The 22,318-nt window shown below is 43.6% G+C and overlaps 1 protein-coding gene across 6 annotated transcripts in view; it reads right to left on the bottom strand.

Moving 5' to 3' along the window:
• Positions 1–22,318, bottom strand: part of nckap5l (NCK-associated protein 5-like) — a 59,355-nt gene that overhangs the window by 6,899 nt on the left and 30,138 nt on the right. For 4 of the 6 annotated variants that reach the window (XM_086276092.1, XM_086276091.1, XM_086276094.1 and 1 more), the window contains exons 2-8: positions 20,410–20,495; positions 7,860–8,000; positions 6,535–6,603; positions 6,414–6,452; positions 6,196–6,315; positions 3,667–3,759; positions 597–3,430 (exon numbers count right to left, since the gene is read on the bottom strand). In XM_086276092.1, the coding sequence (XP_086132218.1) occupies positions 597–3,430; positions 3,667–3,759; positions 6,196–6,315; positions 6,414–6,452; positions 6,535–6,603; positions 7,860–8,000 (3,296 nt within the window). In that variant the 5' untranslated portion in view covers positions 20,410–20,495. Of the gene's footprint in view, positions 1–596; positions 3,431–3,666; positions 3,760–6,195; positions 6,316–6,413; positions 6,453–6,534; positions 6,604–7,859; positions 8,001–8,089; positions 8,668–8,841; positions 9,448–20,409; positions 20,496–22,318 lie in introns of those variants that run through there. The other 2 variants (XM_086276090.1, XM_086276095.1) reach the window with 2 other exon arrangements.

Here is a 22,318-nt window from a genome sequence, read left to right as displayed (position 1 = left end):
GTCACTGCTGGAAAACGCTGGGAAAGATTCATGATATATCTCAGTGGAAAGTTTCCTGTTTTCTTCCTGCATTAATTATGGATTTTAAAACGTATTTAATTAATGACCGTCATCAGCATGCAGGAGGACACTTGCACTGTCTGCACCGTGAATTTCATCATTTACTAGGCAGAAGACTGGGCTACCTTTCATTCATTATTCAAGGTATGTGGTATTAATGAAAGTTAATAAATAAAAAGGACAAGGGGAGCTGGTCAGATTATTACTGATTAACTTTTTTTTGAAAGACTAACATTAAATAAAATCTCCCAGCACTCAGTGCAAGTTGTCGTATTTCAGCAGTTTCTTGTTTTAAAGGATGTTTACAGTGATCTTAATCCCTGGATATATATACATATGCAAAAAGCTGCTCCAGGCTGGTGCTTGCGATTAGTATTCAAATGCTACTTGGCTTCTACAGAAAATAATTCTTGAGTTGAGACCAACATCTATAATTGATTTTGCATGTACTAAAAGCGGCTTACATCTCTGCCAGGAAGAAAGAAGTGTACTTTCTTAAAATATTACATCTCTGATGTCCTTTCTTGAGTCCTCACCTGTTTAGCAGCTGTTGCATGAAGTTGTCAGAGCGCGCTCCCCTGTACATGACCGCCAGCTGTCCCTGAGCTTGATCCATCACCACCTCACACGAGTGACCCCTGCCTGATCTCTCCACATAGGCCCGCTCCTCCTCCAGGGCTCTCCTCAGCCCCTCAGCCTTCTCCATCAGAGTCGAGATGTTCAGACCTTCCACGCCTTCTTTACACCTGGAGGCCATTTTCACAGAGTCCCTGCCGACCGAGGGAATGTTTATCTTCCACTCCTTCTTCTCCTCCTTTGCTTTAGTGCCGTCGGTCTTGCGGCTCAGCGCGGGGAGTTTGCTCTTCTTCAGGCCGAACCAGCTCGCGATGCCGTTGGAGGCCTTCTGCTTGACCTCTCCGCCCTGCCCTCCTCTGTCCTGCTCCTGAAGTTTCAGCACGTTCTCCTCGATGCCCTTCATCACCTTCTGCTCGATGGCGGATTGCAGGGTGGAGACCGGCAGCGACGGCTTCTCCACCTCAGATGCCGGAGGTCTCGGAGGAGGAGGCGGGAGGCTGTCTCCGTACATTGGATTCTTTTTCCCTTTCCCGCTGATCTTGGTCCTCTCCTCTGACTTGGACGAGTAACGCGGGGCCTCTGCGGACTTGCCCCCTCTGTGGACGGACGGGCCTTGGCAAGGTTTGGACGGTGACTTTGGAGGGATTTTGTTGGGGCTGTTGCTACTGTGAGGAGCGATGCTGGCTTTAACGTTGTAGGCCAGATTCAGGGAGCCAGGACACTTGATGTTGTTGCGTAGTACCTGGGGAGCATCTGTGTTGGGTGACGGCAGGCCCATTTTACTCTTCGGTCCCTCTGGCTTGGTCACACAGAGTTCTTGTTTAACCAGTGCGGGACCAGAAGATTTTACTGGCTGCTCATAGAGCTGAGATGACCCCGGATACTTCAAACCACCACTGCTACCTTTAGGCTTACCGTCCGAAGAGTCTGTGAACTTTGAATGTCTCTGTTCCTCCTTGTGGATCTCTGCCGTCTTGCCTCTTTCTTCTCCGTAGGTGCCTTCATTCACCGCATCAGTGGGCCTGAGGCCGCCTTGTAAATCCTCCGAGCTCCTCAGCTTGCCGAGCGCAGCCAGTCTGTCTTTGAAAGCGTGGTGACTCGAGTCGGCCTGAGATCTCGCCGCCCCAACCGTAGGCCTCTTGGGAATGGACGAGGAGTCACTCCTCCTGGTTGGAGGTGCAGGCGGACCCTGAGTGACCTCAGAGCTCGCTATGTTCACCTCCCGTGTGTGCCCATCCTGCTTCTCTCTGGTTTGTGAGTAGTTAGTTTTGCTCTGAGCTTTGCTGAGGGCAGAGGAGTTGGGTAGGCTGTGATGATTAACCCACACAGGGCTGTCTGAATCCTCTTCATCATCTGATGTAGACTCTGATGTCGATGAGGACGACTGCTTTCGCTGAGGCGCGGGATTCAGGACGCTTTCTGGTAGCGATTTAACAAGCTTCCTCTCACCAGCGTTTGCCTTAGTTTGAGATGGAAGAGTGGTTCTTTTCTCCTGACCCTGGGTTGGTTCCTCCTCTTTAGAGCCGATGGACATGTCACAGACATTTTCATAATGAGGGACCCTCTGAGAAACTTTGGGTGAGGAGGAGGGAGCGCCGATCTTTGAGCCCACAGTGGGTTTAGGTGCAGACAGGCTGCTATAGCTTATTTCCTTAGCGGGTGGGGAGCAGGTGTCTTCGGGCTGTGGAGGGGAAGTTGGTGCCGAGTGTGTGGCGGGGTACGACTCGGACCGGGCGGGTGGAGGAGGGGGCTGCCTGCACCTCTCAGTGGTGGTCGCTCTGCGTGTGGGAACAGGCGAGTGGTAAACCTCGTAGTTATTGGTGCGGCAGGGGATCCTGGAGTTGCGAGTGAGCTGAGGGCTCAGGCGGACAGAAGAGGTGGGAGCCTGCGACTTCTCCCCCATCGAGGGAATCTTTAAGAACTTGAGCAGTTTGGATGGGGAGTTGATAGCAGCGGCTTTAACGTCGCTGAGACAGGAGGGACTGGGGCTGACGGATGCGCTGGCTCTTACACAGGAAGCCTCCGGATCTGTGCCGTCTTTCTCAGGGACGGCTGAGGGTTCATCACCAAATGAGAGCGCCAAACCATTGGGAACGCCATCGCTTGTATCCAAGTCACAGTGGGCCTCCTGTGCAGAACTAGGCAGGTGGGAGGTGGCACAGAAACCAGTGAGCTCTTCAGAGGCACTAGCGTTTAGCTCCGAGTTATCCTCCTCTCCTTCCAGATTCTGACTGGCTGCTTCTGCGATGGATGAGTGAGCGGCGGCGCCCGCTGGTTGCTGGTTGGCTTCATTCTTGGTGCTCTGTTTAGACTCTCCCGCTCTGGTCTTACTGTGACATTCACTCATAGCAGCTGCAGGAACTATATGGCTCTGGGTGGCTTTTGAAGGACTACAGACATGGTTGCATGGCTTTGGAGGGCTCTCTGGGCTCCTCTTGCAGTGTAAACAGCAGGTGTTCCCCCCCTCACACTTCACTGCTCCGTCACCATTCACATGCTGGTGTGTGTCTGTGTCCGAGCAGGAGCAGTGGCAGTGTGTGTGGTGGGATTTGCACTGCAGCGGGAGGGGGTCCGCAGAAGCCAAAACAGCCTCTGTGGACATGAGCACCTGGCTGTAGTCGCAGAAAGACAAGCTCGTCGTGGATGGGTGGAACTTGAGGGGGTCTGTCTCCTCCATCTTGCGCAGGACCTCCAGGATGTGTGCTTTCTTCTTGAAGAAGGGAGACAGGGCCTCCATGTTGGCGGCGGGGCCACGAGGGCCCGGCGAGGCATGTTGTGTGCGGTAGCCATTTCCCTGTGGACAGACACAGATTACCATCAGTATACAGTTCACGGAGAGAGCCAAACAGCTTAATTCATCGGGACCTTTGAGTGCATGCGTACAGGAAAGAGGGCGAGGGAGATTAGAAGTGGAGTCTTTTTTTAAAGCACAATAGTTGAAAGCAAAGCAAATGTCAGAGCGGTTCAAACATCACACGCAGATGGGGATTTTTGTCTGATTCAGAGGCTCTTATGGTTTGTAACAGTCACCTTGGCTTGTGCTTCAGTCTGTGCCGGCTCCACCTGTTTGGCCGAGTCATTGTGCAGCTGTGCATTGTAGTCTGGGAGCGGTCCCGCCTGAACCTGTAACAGGAGATTCATGAGGCAATTATGATGAGACTGTATATGCTACAGGCTATTATATACACAGACGACTGAGAGCTACATTGTCCTGGCATCGGCAGAAACTATTTAGAGTACAGGTGAAAAGAGCGAGCTCCGTACAGGCCCACTGTCGTTGGAAAAATAACGAAAAATCAGCAGCTTCAGCGCTGCACTAACACACAGGTTCTTAAAATATACTGAGACATTATTGGATACCTTGCATTAAAAAACCCCAATAAAATATAATCAATTATTAAATTCCGTTATTAAGCAGTTAAAGTAGTTCAAATGAGCGCCGCTGTGACAGTTTGCAGACAAACTGCAAACTGACTGAGTGTGCAGTCCTGCCTGTTAAGGCTGGTAGAGAAAAGAAATCAAAGTAAAGATATAATTTAAGAACCACGCTGAGGAAAGAAGGAAGTGCAGGCAAAGACAAGACATGTTAGAATGACGAGTGAAAAATTCTAACTTTATTTATTATGGATTTGCAATGTGAGAAGCACTGAGAGGGTGGCAAGTGGGGGATAAATATGGAACAAAGGCAAAGACGTGTGCCGTTTCTTGACGATAATGGAGCTAAAAAGCACTCAGCGAGTGGTGTTCAGACCACTAAAAATATACTCCGCAGCAGTGTCTTTCCAGAAATAATGACCCGGGCTTATAAAAAACTGAACTAAACTAAACAATACAAAACTCATTGTGACTAGTTTTCTAAAGCAACTATTTTCCTTCTATCAAAATAACATCTGCCAACTTTATCGCTGAAGGAAGCGCATTGCTGCTCATCCACCAGCAACAGTGCAACAGGATGTAGGTATCGAGTGCATTTCCCTCAGCTGAGCTGTAATATTAGCTACATGGGTGCTTGTTTTGGTTGGCAAATGGAAACTATAGAAAGAAAAAAGTGTTTACAACAAGGTCTTTTTGATAAATCAGATCATCATAACAAAAAGCATGCATGCTTTTTAACCTCCTAGGACCTGGCGTCCACATATGTGGACATCACATTTTGGGTTATTTAGACCAGAATACTCAATTTTGCTCTACAAGGGCCCGATATCCACTTATGAGGACATTATACTGCTACTGTTCCATCAAAATTTTAAACGAATATCCTCATATGTGGCTCTCATCTTTCTTAGAAATAAAAATTAGGTTAAAAAAAATCTGGTAAGTCTTTATTTTTACATTCATCCCGTCCCAATCAGCCCAAATATCAAAGAGAAATTAACAATGCATGCTGGTGGAAGAGTTCGGGACTTAGGATAAATAAATATCAGCAAAGTGCCATTTAGTTCCATTATATTCAAAAGAAAGCAGACATTAAATCTCCACAACTGGCAAACTCATAAAAACGTACTGGATAAAATCCAGTCCAGCTGATAGCCACTTGGGTCCTAGATTCAGGTGTTTGCTTTGTGATTTTACTTCACACACTGTCAATAGTGACACGAACACAGAACCATAACCATAAGGGACATTTGCTTCACAGCAATCTTCTTTTAAGGTGGACCTTTAATGTTTTCCAGGTCTATATTATTATTATTGGACTCTTACACTTCAAGATAATCTTCATTTATCTCATACCGAGCCTTTGGTGCACCTGCTCTCTGAAACGAGCCATTATATCTCCTCTCCCTTTAAGCCAACATTCTCAAACACAAGTTTGAACAATAGGTGGACGTTTAGCCAGAGCCCTGTGCCCGAGATGACCATATCAGGGACCGACATCATACAGAAAAGAGGAGAAAAAAAATGTCTGAAACAGGGAATTACTTGTTGGAATTACTTGTAGATACAATGACCTCATAATTTTCATGTATAAACAGTATATATGAAATGTATACATGACAGAAAATTAGGAACAGTGACGCATTTTAATACTGTGTGTCGTAACAAATACGTAACACAGGAATTATAGAAACACAATGGAGGGTTTCTGTTACAGTCTTTGGTAAAAATGTCTTTTGTTTTCCAACTGATGCAACAATCTTTGCCGCTTAGAAATCCTGCGGCTGTAAAGGCGACTTTAGAGATGGTCCGGCACAAAGACTCAGTCCTCTATTTTATGTTTACCAGCAGCTCCAAACACAGCAGGTTATGAGTATAGGAGTGGCTGAAGAAAAAAATATTTTCCTTAGTGTTCTGCAAGTTCTGCACTGGGAATCTGATGCTTTCATACTGGTGGACTGCAGAGATGGCTCTGCACACAGACTCATGCCTCTAGCTCATTTAATTTGCAATATGCACACCAGCAGAAACAGAACCATCAGTGCACTCACAGCCTGCCGGCTAAGCTTTGTGCAGCCTGCAGCAGAAATAAAGTGCAGCTACAGAGATCTCATAAACTCGGTTATTTCTAGTTACGTATTCAGTATTTTTTTGTCTAAATAGAGAAGAAACGGAGTTTGTTACCTGGTAGTGAGCGGTGGGGTGGTTGGGTAGTTTCTGCTGAAAAAGCTCACACAGCGCTCGGTTCTGTCTCTCCAGGTCAAACACCAACATCTTCAGCTTGATGCACTCCTCCCTCAGATCCTGTTCACAGACACAGAGCAGTGAGACACGATGGATGGCGCTGAGTCTATAATCCAAGATAAATCAAACCTAAATATAGATATTTAACTTTAAGTTACCTTTTGATTCAGCAGAGCTTGGACCACATGGTTGGCAACCTGATAGCGTGAGAAAGCATTTACATGAGTTTACGTTTCGTGAGTGACTTTGCAGATTTTATAACTTTCATCGTGGACTCACCTCATCCAAGCATCTCTCGTAAGCTTCTCTCTGACTCTCATTGGCCAGCACGAGAGCTGAATTCTCTGCCTGCGAAGCAAATGATGAATAAATCATGTAAACATGAAAAAAAAACATTCAAAGGTCCCAGTATATGCTTAGTACCCAGCAGACACCAAAACTACCACTGCAGTCCAGTGCAGTAATTTCCCACATATAACATTACAATGCAAAAAAACAGATGTTGTAACATAAAACACAATTTAGATGTTTTCATTATCATCCAACCAGAAAAACCTGTTAGAAGCAAAGCCTTTAGGAGCCATTTGACATTTGGTGTAATGAGCTTATTACCAAGACTCAAACAGAAGAGGCCTGAGGAAGTTACTGATTCCAGTCAAGAAACAGTATGCAAGATTAGGCACAGTAAAATGTCAATTGGCTGTTTTCACACTGTTTTTTGTGGCTTAAAGTCCCAATGAAAAGCAAATATATATCTTCAAGTTTTAAACGTGTGTCTCTGCGTCCATTCTGCTAATAATGCTCCAGAAAGCAAAATATTAGAATTAAATCATTTTGGTCAAACATAGTTAGATTATTTTATTTGAGAGAAGACAGGAAGTCTGGGTAAAGCTACTGGTTTGTCTGCACTAACACAGGTGCTTTTGCCACATATTACCTTCCCACCCTCAACAATTTATTTTAAAATCCACCCACGTGGACACATGTAAATATGTCACATCGATAAACGTATCAAGGCAAGCTTCCTTCAAGCAGCCTGCTAATCCCCAACAAAAAGATTTTGTTAGCTTTAAGGAGAGCTAGGTGGTGAGTAGCTTCCGCAATTCCAGTCAAAGCTAACCAGCTGCTACCTGTAGAGTTATACTGGAGTGTGCAATGTGCTCATCTATCAGCAAGAAAGTGAATAACTGTAACTTTGTCCTTTAGAACATTAGCAAAGAAGTGTAAACTTAAATCAATATCAATAAATCATTGCAGTCTTTGTGAGCAGTTTCTTTCCTTTGATATCACCACCTTTAGATTTATTTTTACATTTTAAATTTCAATTTGAAGCCTTCACAAAGTCAACATTCAACATCTGGGTTTATGTAGCCAGAGCTGTGCACCCAAAACGACCGCTTGAATTGTCTCTTATGGCCCAGATTGTGTGGTCTAAAATAATACCAACATCAATGACAATTTATTGCCTGCAGTTGCTTTTGTATGTAAGAAATCTCCACAGAACTAACGGGAAACAGCAGACAAACGTGTGTCGCTGCCACTGGTGGAGGTGGTTTGAGTTGTCAATGATCCCAAAGAGGACGGCGAGTCTTTCGCTCCCTCACCTCCAGCTCTCTCAGTCGGTCCATGAGCTCGCTGCTGTTGTCCTCCAGGTAAGACTCCACGTCTCCCTCCTCGCCTTCCTCGTCCGAACCAAAATCCTCGTCGCACATTCTCTGTTCTGTCTCATCAGACATTGTTTTCATCTGCAAGAAATGAAGGTTGTTACCACATTACGATTAATCTGAAAGCATGAGACCAAAAACGTCAGTTGCTCGGTGGGGCGTCTACATACAGTTCATCTTATTTGTGGAGAAATCACACAGTGTAGACCAAAATAAGTCATAATGAGGCACCAGCAAGATTGAGCCCATCCTTCTGTGCTTTCAGAAATGGAAATGTTAAAGTTTGCAGCTCTGAGCTGTCAAAAAATACAGAGAAAAATAAATAAAATGACAAACTGACAGTTGTGATGTTAACTGGCAATCTCTCAGGTGATGTGGAGTAATTTGAAAGCAATGAAACAGAGAGTGTTCGATTTACATATATTTTTTTAAACTAAAGAGTCGTGAAGTAACTGAAGCACTTCTTTCGACTCACAATCCAAACACAGACCAACTCAACAACTTCTGCCCAGCAATAAATACTAAAAATAACCCTTATCGTCCGATTTGTTGTATGCATGGTGAATAAAAAGGAAACCATGAAATTGTCACGTCTGACACACTGCTGTTAATCAATCAGTCATTTCATGTTGTCTCAGTTCCTGCTGCCTGCGTCTTATTTGTGCTGTTGCTGTAAACTCCACCCGTCTGGCTCTCCAAGCAAACCAAAACAAACACCGGGGATACCAGTAAACTGCACCGAGGCCTGTTTTACATCAAACCCTGTTTTCATCTCCAGGAGTGACGTTAACGTTATTACCACCATTAAACTCTGTCTGTACTCTGACAGCAGCAGCGTCTCGTTTCAACACCACTTCAGAGTGAAGCCCTCTACACTCCACGCGTGAGCAGCCTGTTACTGCCTCTGCATCGCAGTACCTACTACATATCGAGGATCGCTCCACAAATGCATTAATCCATGGATCCTGCGTTGTTTCAGACACTCTGGACAGAGATAAGCCTTTGTGTCCATATTGCACTGCTTCAGTAAATCCACAGATCGACGTGCAGCTCCACGCTGAGCAAACCGGCTGCCCGAGTCTGCGAGCATGGCACACTGCGGGGCATATGGCTGAGCACCAGTCCATCAGGCACGGCTCCAGGTGTGTCTCAGAGTACAGAGAGAGAGAGAGACAGGAAGTAGGTGTGACAAAGTGGACCCAGATCCAAAAGCCACATCTTAAAGAGTCATTAGAGCGGATGAAACAAGGCTGATTCTGTGGCTGGAGGCCAATCAGGACCTGGCACACTTTCCTGTCTTCCTGACACGGACAGGTGACACACAAACAAACCGCCGTGTGCACTTAACGCATGCAGAGAGGCTCTAATATTCAGGGCACAGTGTCCAACCTCAGTTCTGTTTCCTGAAACATATTTTGAGCCTGAAAACCTGAAGTTGGCATGTAAGGTCGTATTATTTGAAATCTTTCTTTATTATTCAACCAAAACAGTTCAGGTAATATTCACTGCGCTATCCACACCACTTCACCCTTACTGTTATACAGGGTGACGCCTTTGCTCTCTACCGTCAGCCCTATATACACCCTCCTGCTGCTATAAATACTCACCGGAGAAACAAATCTGGATTAATCCAAGGCTGAAAATAGTCCCAAAGAAACACACGATTTACTCCCGATGACTATGGTTAGGTAAAAGCTATGTCCTTCCACTCCTTTATTAGTGTTTTTTACACAAAGTTACACCTGATTCTTCCTTTTTAATCAGTTTTCAACATATATATATATATATACTAACTTATTGGAAGTTACATTTCTACTTTTTATAATACACAATCTGTTCTTTTCCAATTATTCTAAATATTCTTGACTATTTAAACACTTATCTGTACTTTAATTTTAATAACTGTACAGTACTCTGTTTTGGTAACTATTGTCCATGATGTAAATATGTAAAAAAAATGTGTGTGTTTCTGTTCTATGTCCTGTGTCCTGTTCTGTTTGTATATGTGTTTTTTTGCTGCTGTTACAACCAAATTTCCCCCTTTTGGGACAATTAAAGGATTATTCTATTCTATTCTATTCTATTCTATTCTATTCTTGTTTTGGTTGCTAAATGCAGCAGAGTATCACCAACTAGCTGATAAAGTGACAACTGCCATTTTTTGAAAAAACAAAACAAAACACCAGTTAAATCTAAACTGCAACGTCGAGGGCTGAGAAATGAAGCCAGTGTAAGAGTGCAAATGCAGTTCCTCTCATGGCCACTTGACTGGACCTCAGACTTGAGTCCCAGTCCTCAGACTTCCACCGTAGCCTCCATCCTCTATCCAGACCTCTGCAAACTAACACGGCAGTGGCCACAATCTGAAGTTTGAGACTAGGATTCACCATCTATGGCCTGCTGAGGTAATACAACGATAATGATTAGCCTAAGCTAATGATGAAAGTATTGCAAAGCTTATAAATTTTAAGGATTAACAACTAGCGTTGGCGGCGACATTCCCAGAAAAGCCATCATTGAAGCAAACAGAACATTTTCTTCTGCTGCTATCGAAACCCGAGTTGATGCTCATTATAAAGTAGCCACAGGAAATGCGAGGTGCTCGTCAGCAGTGAGCTTACAGCCATCAGTGAATCAGTCTGAGATTTCTGCATTAGTAACAGTCAGAGAAGGAGCCACGGTGAGCTGTTAGAAGAAGAGCTCCAGGCGACTGCTGCACGCCTCCAGCTTCGCAGCACTGCGCCCTCCTGTTGACAGACTCATGCCGAGTGCAGCAAAAAGTGACGGAAAGAGAAAAATTATTACCAAACTTCTTTATTAAAGTGAAAATAATTTAACTTTAGACACCTGCAGCATGAAACTGGGTTTGCTGTTCCCACCAGTGACTGAGATGAAGTATTTCCTTGTTTGTGACGAGTAAAAAAAGGACGTGGATGGGGTGTAACTTTTTAGTTTTTAAACTTAAAGAGAGGGTATCCCTTTCAATATTCTATAAAATGTGTGTTTGTCACTACAATATTAACAGAGAAAAATGGGGGACTTTTATTTTGGAAGAAAATGCTATAAAGCTCCAGTTGGTTGCTGTAAAGCTGGATTGGTTATGAGTGACAAACAGTTTGCAGCAGAGAAACTCATGCAACATGAAGGAAACAGCAAAGGTCAGCAGTTTAGAGAAATTTAAGCTGATATATCAACAACTTCTATTTGTATAAAAGTTTTTCACTTAACCACAAACTGAGGTCGAGTGAGTGGCTGAAAAGATACAAGAACGACCGTTTGTCTCTCTCTCACTTCTTCTTTCATTATATTTGGTTTGACACTTGTCGGGAAGCTTTTACTTTACACTAACACGTCATTATGTTGTCAACTCAGTTATTTTTATTATTTCACTTCACCCGTCTCTTGTCAGCTACACGTCACACACACAGTGTGTGTGAGGAGCAGCAAAAGGAGGTGCACTCAGACGGAGCCGGTAAACAGCAGCAGCATGCAATAATGACCTACACTGAGCTTAAAGGAGACTAGTCTGAAGAATTTAAAGTGATTAACATGAACCTATAAATACCATCCATCCAGCCCATAAGCAGAGAAGCCCAGTAACTTCCTCCAGTTCCTGTATCCTCCGCCCTCCGCCCAGTAGGACACGCCTGCAACACCTCACCCAGGAGGTGCCCAGGAGATGCTTGAACCACCTCAGATTGCTGGTTTCTATATGAAGGAGTAGTGGCCCTACTCTGAGTCCCTAACAAATGACTCCTCACCTCATCTCTAAGGATGAAGCCCACCGACCTTCAGGGAAATCTAAAATTCATCGTTTGTATCAGCGATTTTTTTGGTCATCGCTCGGAGTTCGAGGCCATAGGTGAGGTTAGAGAGGTAGACTGACCTTTAAATCAACAGCTTTACTTTCACACACACCTCTCTGGACAAGCAGACTGGTATAGCCATCTTCTCTTCCTCCCTAACTCATGTAAAAGATACTTAAACTCCTCCATGTGGTGCAGCAAAGCATCCCTGACCCGGAGTAGCCACTCCACCCTTTTCTAGCTGAGAACAATGGCCTCAGACTTGAAGGTGGTCATGGGAAAAAGCTGTATCGCTGCATTATAAAATAAACGATGAGAAGCCGAAGTCATTTAAAAACAAACAAACACACTGAGAATCTGTGAGCTGTTTCACAAACGTGTCATCATGTTACTGATGGATTAGAACCGTATATTAAGACATTGCAGAGATGTTTGTGGACACCAACTCCAATGTCAAGTGCCAAAAAATGCATCATTTTAATGTCACGTTATTGGCCCAAGTATTGAAGTACAACAAGCCTTAAATATGAACTCAACAAATGCACAGAGAATTAAAAGCACTGATTGGAAATGTTCAGTAGCTTCTAATAGTTTAAAAACATAAAAAATAAAAACTCAGCAGAGACCCACCAGGCCTCGTGTAACAGGAGCTGTTTGCAAAGCGTTTACGGGAAGATTATCGAACATCGCTGGGCTGTGAACGCCGACTGACAAACCTGAGCAGCACCATCCAAAGTGTAGGCTGCTTATTGAGCCGCGATCGACTCCACGCGGCCGAATCTACACGTATAATGGAGGGATGATCAATGAACCCCATCTAAGAACGGAAGCAGATATTAGTATCGTTCCTGCATCCAAGGTCAAACGGATGGCTGAGTGGTTATAAATACCAGATCTTCTCTTCACTAATGCACATCAAAGCTCCGGGCAGCAGGATGGAGCAGCATGCACACATCCCTCTGTGTGTGTGTTTGCGAACATTCACATGGAAATTACAGTGTGCACCAAAAGACAACAAAAGTGATTCTAAATATAACACGAAAATGTGGTTTTGCCTTGGCTGCTGTGGTTTTTCTTTTGAAGTGCACAGATAATGTCACAAGCCTCTCTGGAAAAAAAACGAAAAAAAAGCCACCAGCAAAGAAGCATCTGTTAGAACGAGTTACGCTCATTTTTATTTTTATTTTACAATTTACGGTATTCAGCTTCTTGGGACATAAAGCAGCAAATCTTCACATCGACAAGCAGCCAGGCTGAGGTTCGATGACCGAATAATTGATCAACAATCAATTTTTTTTCCTCAGCAAATATATTGTGTGCCTATTGACTAATCGGCTATAGACTGTACAGAGAGATTATTTACCATAAAGCTAAACACAGAAGCAGCTTTTCCCCTAAATGCTGTGCAAAAGTCTCGACCCACCTTCCATTTCATCACATTTTCCTAAGATAATGGGAAACAGGTGCAGCGACTTATTGAAATATGTGCAAACATACATGGAACTATAGTGTTTAAGGTTTGTACAGTTCTAACAAGCCTAAAAGTCAATATTTAACACAGTCTGACCTCTTTTAGGCAGTTTTCTTGTACTTTAAATAGTCTTCAGAAATAGTTTCCAGGCTTTTTTAAAAGACATTCAAAGCTTTTCTTTGTTTTTTTTTTTTATCTGCTTTTGTTCAGTGCTCTGTCAGGATGATCCCTGCTTCAGTAATGTTGAGGTCCAGGCTCTGGGGAGGCCAATCCATGACTGACAGTCATCCACTGTGTGCTCTTCTATCCAGGTTATTGCCAATAAGACACTTTTTCAAATGTTATTGTATGATGTAACAAAGTCTGAGGGAGCTTTTACTAGAAAAAAGTAGAAGAACGGTGTTGGGGATTTAGACAGAATCTCTAACACCTCTAGCTGGCATGCATCCCCACAGCTGTAGACGCTGCTGTAGCTCTGTAACTGTAACCTGGATCCACTGTTACAATGGTAGATTCTCATATTAGACATGAAGAAACTTGAATTCTGCTCTAACGCTAATGCCGGTTCAAAATACACGATATCAGCCCATCTAATCTGGACCACATAGGGCGTCTGAGACTGGAACAAAAAGTTTATCATCTCATCTTGCACACTGTGTCACAATGGACAAAAAAAATGATGCTGCAACTGATACGCCTCATAAAGTGTGACAAAACAAAAATGCCACAAAGTCTTTCCACAACAGCTCACTCACTGTCGTGACGCTGACCGCTTTTTCTGTGTACGACTGCAAACATCACAAAAGCAGAAGGCGGCTGGTGTAGATGTAGTTTGATGCAGCTATGAAACTAAATTGACCACTGATGTCAGACATGCTGCGTCAGCTGCCATTATCTGTTTACATTCTTTGTTTTAAAAAAAGAAGCAAACTTTAACTCTTTTTTCCCCCATAAAGACGAAATTTGACGACCTTTATATTCAATACACATGCGGTCTGATGACCTTCAGAATACGTTCTGGGATTTTCCAGTTTAGCCCCAGTAAACTGTACAGGCAGAGATAACCCTCTCTAATAATCGCAGTCATTTTGTTCTGGAAGCAGGCCTGAAATCTGACAAACTATTCAGCTCAGAAAAGAGAAACAACTTTTTACCCCAGGCAGGCATCCAAGGTGGAAAACAGTTAAACTATCAGCCATCATTTAATGACAAATTGGCTTCTATTTTTTAATTTCTGCACTTTTAATCAATGACTAGCAGATAAACAAAATCCCAGCATTTTGGCTAATGTGTTCACATCATTTAAAAAAAAAAAAAAAAAGTATTCTTACTAACAGGCCTCTTTTAATGCAGTTTTTGAACACACTCAGAAATATCTGGACTACAAAGCGGGATCGTATTTCTCCCACATTAGCTTCCCTTCCTTGGCTCCCTGTTAAGAATTGAATTTAAAATCCTTCTTCTCACATACAAAGTCCTGAAGGATCAAACCTCCATCACATCTTAAAAACCTTTTAGTATCATGTTATCCCAGCAGAGTGCTTCGCTCACAGACTGCAGGCTTACTTGCGGTTCTTGGAGTTTCTAAAAGTAGAATGGGAGGCAGAGCCTCCAGCTTTCAGGCTCCTCTCCTGTGGAACCAGTTTGGGAGACAGAAACACTCTCTGCTTTAAAGATCTGATTTAAAACTTCCCTTTTTGATAAAACTTATAGTTAGACCAGGATCAGAAGCATTTCTTAGTTATGCTGCTATAGGATAAAGCTGCTGGGGGGTTTCCCATGATGCCCATTTTCTCTCCACTCCCCTTTCTTTTCACTATTAATGTCTTTAAACACCATCACTCCATGATGCTAACTTTTGGCTTCTTGTTTGTGTTTTCTCCCTTTCTCTCTATGGTCTACATTTTTCTTCCTTCTTGCCAAGCACAAGTTTTCTTTCTCATATTGTGGGCATTTACTGTGCAATTTTAAGGGGGTTTCAGCACGACTACACAAAATCTAGTAAAGCCAAAAGGTGGGCAAAGGAAGAATTCGTTACATTTTGAACCAGATCTGCAGCGCTGACCTTGGCAGATGATGCACTCGCCGACTGCTTTTCTGCTTCATTCATCTGCAGATAAATTGTTTCATCTACAGAGTGTCTCAAAACTGTGAAATATTTCAGCTGTAGCTGCCTCGTTTTGTCCAGCTAACAATCCATAACCCAAAGAAATGCAGTTAGCAGATCATCAATGAAAAGGAAAAGCATCAAAAGCTTCGCTGCTATTCATTTTCGGTCTCAGTGTTGATTTATATCGAAAGTAAGCCACATATTCATTGCCCTTTTGTTGGTACTACAGAGATAAACTTGCTGTAACATCTTTGGGAAACACGGAGAGGGGGAGGTGAACTAACAGACAGGGAGTGAGGGAAGGAGGGAGTGAGGGAGGGAGGCTACTTCTGGCTGCTTTCTGAACTGCGGTATTGTCACGATGGGGGTGGTATAAGAGGCTGTGACTGGCCTGAAAGTGCACACAGAGGCTCATTGACAGGGCAGAGGAGAGGAGGCTCGGTGGGTCCCGGCGGGGCTGCAGCAGTGCCAGCAAGCTCCTTCCACAGACTCACAGCCGCTGGTGCTGTCAGAGAGAAACCACGAGGGGAATGCAAACGGAGTCGATGCTGCTGCTCTGCTCAGCTCTTTTTTTTTTAAATCCACCTACTACTGAGCGAGGCAATATTCTGAGCACATTTTTATTCATCACTGAGAGCAATTGACGATAAAAAAAAAAAAATGTCCTTGCGACGGCATATTCTGATAGGATAGTGATGCGACAAGGTCGATGTGGGATGTTCATTTATTCACATCTGAACAGCCTGATCGCTGAATTTATTCTCAGGTGCAAGAAAAAGACTTAAAGGGATATTCCACTGATTTAAACATGTATTTAACCATCACGGTGGGGAAACTACACAGACTGAGAAATTTAAAAATAATAGAGTTATATCAGCTTTGGGTTGAGAGTTTAATTTAGCCATTAGCCCTGTAAGGTAGGGACCATACTCTGCTGCGGACAGCGTGGATGAGAAGTCAAGCCTGCTGTAGTCGACTGCAGTGCAGCATTTCTGTGGACGACTCTGTGGAGTCACACATGTCAGCACAGAGCCTCAGTCCTACCCTTCACCAAGATCCGAGCATACTTGTGCACGCAGAAAGTCTAAAACACTTTTATGGTCTAATTATTCTTGCATCCCTTCACAGGCTTCCAGTAAACTTTTAAATTCTGTTACCAACATATAAAGCTCTACATGGAAAGGCCTTTACCAGAACAGCCGGCCTCGCCAGTCCTCTGATGTGTGCATGTCGGGATGAATGCCTGACTGTATGGTAATCAGGCGATAAACTTAAATTAATAATTAAACTACCTGATGCTAAACAGTTTGCAAAAAAGAAATTTTTCGCCAAAACACAGAATTACAGTTATGATTGGTTCTCAGCATCCTTCAGCTGGAGGTGTGCCATTTGACAAGAGGGGGCATCCACACTTTCACTCAGTGTGTGTATCTTAATGGAGGATCCACCACATTAAAGGCTTTTAAATGAAGTAGACTTATGTGGAAAAGAGTTAAAAGTCCCCCCAACACCAAGTCTGCACCAGTGTGAACTCATAACGCATCCCACCCACTATCCAAACCTTCTGTTTACCAGGGCCAGCCAATCAAAAGGACGGGCTCTAAGAGATAATGAACCGAGAGGCTACACCAGTATAACATAAATAAGGAACTGCACTGGGAATCCCAACAAGCTTATCAGGCATCAGAAACAGATACTGTTTGAAATAATCGGTCAAAGTATCAGCAGGTTAACCGATAACAAAAATAACTGTTAGGAGAAGGATGTGATGAGTTGCAGTGAATGTAATATTCACTCGTTCCTTTATGCATGAGCAGTAACAAACATCACAGTCACTGTGCACAATATTTGCATTGAGTGGGCAATAAAATCCATTCCTGTGGAACCAGTTTGGACTCGTGGGACAGAAACTCTCTCTTCGACTCTCACGTTCAGCTTCAAACTTTCGTTTTGGTAAAGCTCACGAACGGGACTGGATCAGGTGACCCAGAACAAATCCTTAGTTACCCTGCGACGTGCTCAGGCTGCTGCAGGACTTCCACGATGCAGAGGAGCTTTCTATGCATCTGTTATTTCCGATTTTATAATCTTTGCATCTTCATGCTCCCTGCACCTTTCAACTCTGGAGCTGTATGTTTCTGATCTACTCCAACCGATAAGACTAGTGCAATTCATCATGGCCTCCAACCATGCATGTCACTGTATCCTACATGATAACTGGACAAATATGTCCAATACTAATAATATCACAATAACCCTATAAAGTCTGTTAAAATCATCCATAAATTTATTTTTGTTTATTTTTAAAACAGTACTGGCAACTTTAACTTGTATGAAGACATATTCCTGCAGAACTCAGATCAGACAGCTCCAAATCACAGGGCACCGTAACACCATCTCAGAGGAACCGACGTTAGCCCGAACGCTGGGTAAGCAGAGGAGCAGCAGGAAGACAACAAAATCGTAATTAAATTAAGAATTAAATTAAGAATAAAATCTTCAACAGTCTCCAGAGCATCACTCAACAACATAACAGCAGCCTGACTGCACCTGCATGAGTGACTCGGTCTAACTGGGCTGAAGTGTTGTGGGAAAGTGAGTCTCTCCAACTGCAAGATGGGATCCAGCCAAAAGAGAAGAGAGCCAATATAAACCACAAAATGTGGCCCAAACTGTGCTGCTGCTGCTGCTGCTGCACGAATTCAAACCACAATTATCGATACCTTTATATACTTCTGTACTTCTGTACTTCCAACCAGATTATCAAGATAATCAAGTTAAAACAATCATCTGTCATTTTGCTCTTTTTCTTCTTTTTATCTGAAGTCAGGTCACAGTGGCAGCAGCTAAACTGGGTATTCCACACATGCTTTCTCCTAGCTACACTTTCCAGTTTCTCCTGTGGGATCCCAAGTTTCTCCCAGGCCAGATGAAGCACATAATCTCTCCAGTGGGTTCTGGATCTACTCTGAAGTCTCCTCCTAGTATGGCATGCCTGAAAAACCTTCAGGTAGACATCCAGGAATCCTTTGGACAGGAAGGAACCGCGACTCTACTCAGAGCTGCCCCTTGGTGTCTGAGCCCAGGCACCCTGCAGGGAAACCCATTTGACCTCGTTCTTTTGGTCAGCGCACAGCTCACAGGGCTGGCTGAGGCAGATTTGCCTTAGCGTGAACCAAGAAGACTGAAAGAGACTTTGGTCATCAAGAAAATTAAACCCTGCTGGGAAATGTTTTAGCTTCGAGGAGTCTGGAGAGGAAGTTCAACAAATGCACGAAGTTGCAAAAGCTGAGGTAGTCTTGGTTGTTTTTTATGTCTATAGAAATAAGGAAGCAAACAAGAGGACACGAGCAAGGATGCACGCATAAAGAAGGGATGAAAAAAAAAAAGAGCAAACAGATAAGATGAAGGTCAAAGTGAGCACAAAGTGTTTTGTTTTTGTAAATGCACCCTTCTGGAAAACACAGCCACTCAATCAGACATCGCTAAGTGTAAACACAGGGCAGCGAGGCGCCGCGTTCGCAGCTAAAAGCTCCAATCAGTGAAGAAAACAGGCAGGATCATGTGTTAGCCTCTGAGCCAAGCGGGCATGTGGTGCTTTTGTTCCTCCTAAAATGACTCAAGCGGATACCTGCGTATGAAAAATGTGAGCTGCGGGGACACTGCTGCACATTCATCAGCAAACAAATAAAGTGCAACTTGACACCAGAGGAATACTAACATGTCTTCTGCTGGAAACAAATAGCTGTGGTGTCCTTTAAACAAATCAGCCAGCAGCGACTGCTGCAAAGGACGGATTAACTTTTCATGGGTGTAAAGCATTGACACAGAAACTACCAACAAGCCTGATGACTAACAAGCAGGGAGACGGAGGAAATGAAACAGAGAAGTGGCACCGAAACCGAGTCAGAGATACATTTTTTTAAAGCGCAGACAATAAAAGAACTGAAGCAAAGGACAGAAAGGAAAGTTAATCTGCAGATACATTCATGATCGCCTGTTTTTTAATTGAAGATGCAGAACTTTCTTTGTGTTTGCTCCTTCTTAAATGTGAGCATGTGCTATAAAATCTATTACGGTTATATAATTAATATTTACATATAGAGTATACACATATAGGTTTGAGACTTGGTGATTAGTAACATTTTCATATCAATAGTGTGTGAAATTTTGGTTAAACACTGCAAAAAACCTCATTTCCTCACTTATCTGGTTAATGAGGCACACGGATGGTTACAGCTCCTTAAACGTGAGGATGTGGTGCTATTCTCCTTATATTAGATTTACAGTTACTGTATGTGGAACAGTTTGTGGTTTGGTTTTGAGATTTTGTGCACGAAACACCAAAACAATAAATCATTAACTCAACAGGCAGCTCATTTAAAAACAAATATGAACATAACAGTTTAGATTAGCTTTCATTGCATGACATTTAAATAAACAAAATTGATGCCAGCTGAGTTTTCATTTAAATTTGTTATATGACTATTTTGCATCTTTATTCCGATACTTCCTGCCACGTTGCTAGCCGATTTGAATACGCGCTCCGACGCCATCGTAGGATTGGACACGTGCCAAGGAGTTTGAGGGAAACATTAACAGTGAGTCACGTTTTCCCTTTCCCCCCCTTTTTTCTTTCACAGTAACATCTTCACAATAATGTGCTGTGTGTGTGAGAAAATTGCTAAACTAGCACAGTCTAATCTGAGTAGTCTAACACAGGGTTAACCCAGCTGTGTACTCTGGGATTTTGAGTGAGTATGAGATTTAAATTTAATGGTAGACACATCAAAGGGTCTGATTAATAGTGAGGAAGTAAAACAGATGCTTTCTTGTGTGAAGGAAACTGTAATCAACTAAACTGTGGGTGTCACGCTGCAAGTGTGCTTTCAAAAGTGCCTTTGTTTGACATTGTATAACTAAAAGAATAACTGGCGACATTTAAGACGACATCCGGGCTATTTTCTGCAAATATGAAGGAGCGTGTGCCTTTTATATGTGACATTTTATAAGCTCAACAATGAATCAATTTGTACACAAATACAATTATAATAATAATTATTAGCCTTCAGGAAATCATAACATTATGAATCATGTACTCACCTGCGGGGTCAGCTCTTGTAATGATCCTTGAAGAGGAGTCAGTCTCCCGTCAGGCACCTCTGTCTCCCAACAACAAAACCACGGAGCTGGGGGCGAGAAAACCGGGACATGTTTTAAAACACAACAGCTCCGAGGCTGAAAATCTCCTCGGCACAATGCATGAGCGGACTCCCGGGAGGACACGGAGAAGGATATCTGAATCTTGGATTAGATTGCGGTATTTTATGGAGAACATCAAGTCTCTGTATTTCTCTCATTTCATAATTTGACACACATTTGTGAAGATATGAAAAGAAAGGTGCAGTTTTAACCCCCCATCAAACAATGGGGAAGAATCCTGGATTCAGATCGAGCCTTTTTTGGAATAATCCTGCTAACAAAGACGAACCAACCAATCACAGAGGCTCCTCGGTGGAGGTAATAAACCCCCGGCCTCATCTTTCCCCCTCCCATCCTCCTCCTCCTGCATCTTAAATCATAAGAAGAAACCGCAAAATCTGCCCGTGTGTAACCAGATCTCAAAAAGTTTGATGCCGGAGTTTAAGATGGGGTTTGAGGTCAATGTCACCTCTGCGATGGGACGCGGGGAAAGGCCGCAGCCTTCCTCGGCTCCACAAGCGAACAGGAAACCGAGAGGAGAGGAAGATGCTCCCTTTGCCCTCGGGAGACACCGGCACTCGGCAGACGCCAGCCATGCAAAGACCACAAGCCCCCGCTCCTCTATCTCGCCCTCTTTCCTCAATCTCGTCTTTCCTTTCATCTCTGAGTCATTGTAAAGTGTAATGAAAGAAAGATGGATGAATAATTCAGTAGACAGGATTTAAGAACTCCCCTTTTATGTCTTTCTGAGAATGCAGGACAGTGCCACACAAAGATTTCCTTTAAAGTTTCAGCCTAATGTGGGATTCCCCCATTAATCGAACTCCCCGTTAATTATGCTCGCTTTCTACAAAGGTTTACAGCATAAGTGGGGCGCCGCGTCTGCAGTAGGGTCTCCTCAGCCAGCGTTTTTTTTGTCTCGTCAACACAGAAATGTTTGGGCGCCGAACTGCAGTATTAACTCTTCATTTCCAAACGTGCTCTATAAGGTAACGGGGCCTGATCCTGTTAGATCTTGTCAAACTGAAATGGGATTAGAGGTGTTGAGCATCTGCCCACTCAATCTGGGGTTTTAATAGAGCAAGAGCAGATCCGCCGTTCTGGCCTTGGTTTGCCAGGTGCTGAGAAACGGAGACCACAAAGTGGCCGGCAGATCGAGAAAAAGCCCTAAACAAGACTCTTACTTTCAAATCCTTTTTTTTTTTGAAGGTGGGATGATAAAAAATTTGAAATATTCAAGGAGGCAAATTTAGGTTTTCAAAGTGGTTTGGTGGGATGCTGGGGATGAGGATGAGGAGATTCATGGAATGAGGGCAGGGATAGGGGGAGAAAATTCAAAGGCGACTCAGCCAAAGCAGAGCGAAGAAATGCACAAAAGCTTCTTAAATCATGTCAGTCTCACTCTTGGGGATAGGCAAGGCCATCCGAGTATATGTCAAACACCACCCGTTCCATCTGCCAATCTGTAAAGGCAAAGACTGAAGTTCTCGCTGTGTACGCAAAGTGTGTAGGCGGGATATGTAAACAATGTGACAAAAACCTCAATCCTCACACGCTGGAATTAAGCAAGACTCGGGAATGGCTGAATCTCTCCCAAAAAATGTAGGCCAAAGTCATTTTTTTTCCTCGTTTTCTGCAGACGCACAGTGGTCGGTATCATTAATACAGATGCAGATAAATATCAAAGTGGAATAGAGATGTGTGTGAGACAGAATCAGGCTGGCGGGTTCCCTCGGCACTGCTTCCTGTCTGATGTTTGGCTACATGAACCGAGACGAATCGCACACAAGCAATATTTGGGATGAGGAGC

The sequence above is a fragment of the Aulonocara sp. 'chitande type north' Nkhata Bay genome, linkage group LG20, assembly GCF_057382095.1.
Source record: "Aulonocara sp. 'chitande type north' Nkhata Bay isolate Kocher_YH1m ecotype deep benthic linkage group LG20, A_spYH_male_GT1.1, whole genome shotgun sequence".
Lineage (NCBI taxonomy): Eukaryota > Metazoa > Chordata > Actinopteri > Cichliformes > Cichlidae > Aulonocara > Aulonocara sp. 'chitande type north' Nkhata Bay.
The sequence above is the reverse complement of the archived record's forward strand: the minus strand, read 5'-3'. Positions and strand labels throughout refer to the sequence as shown.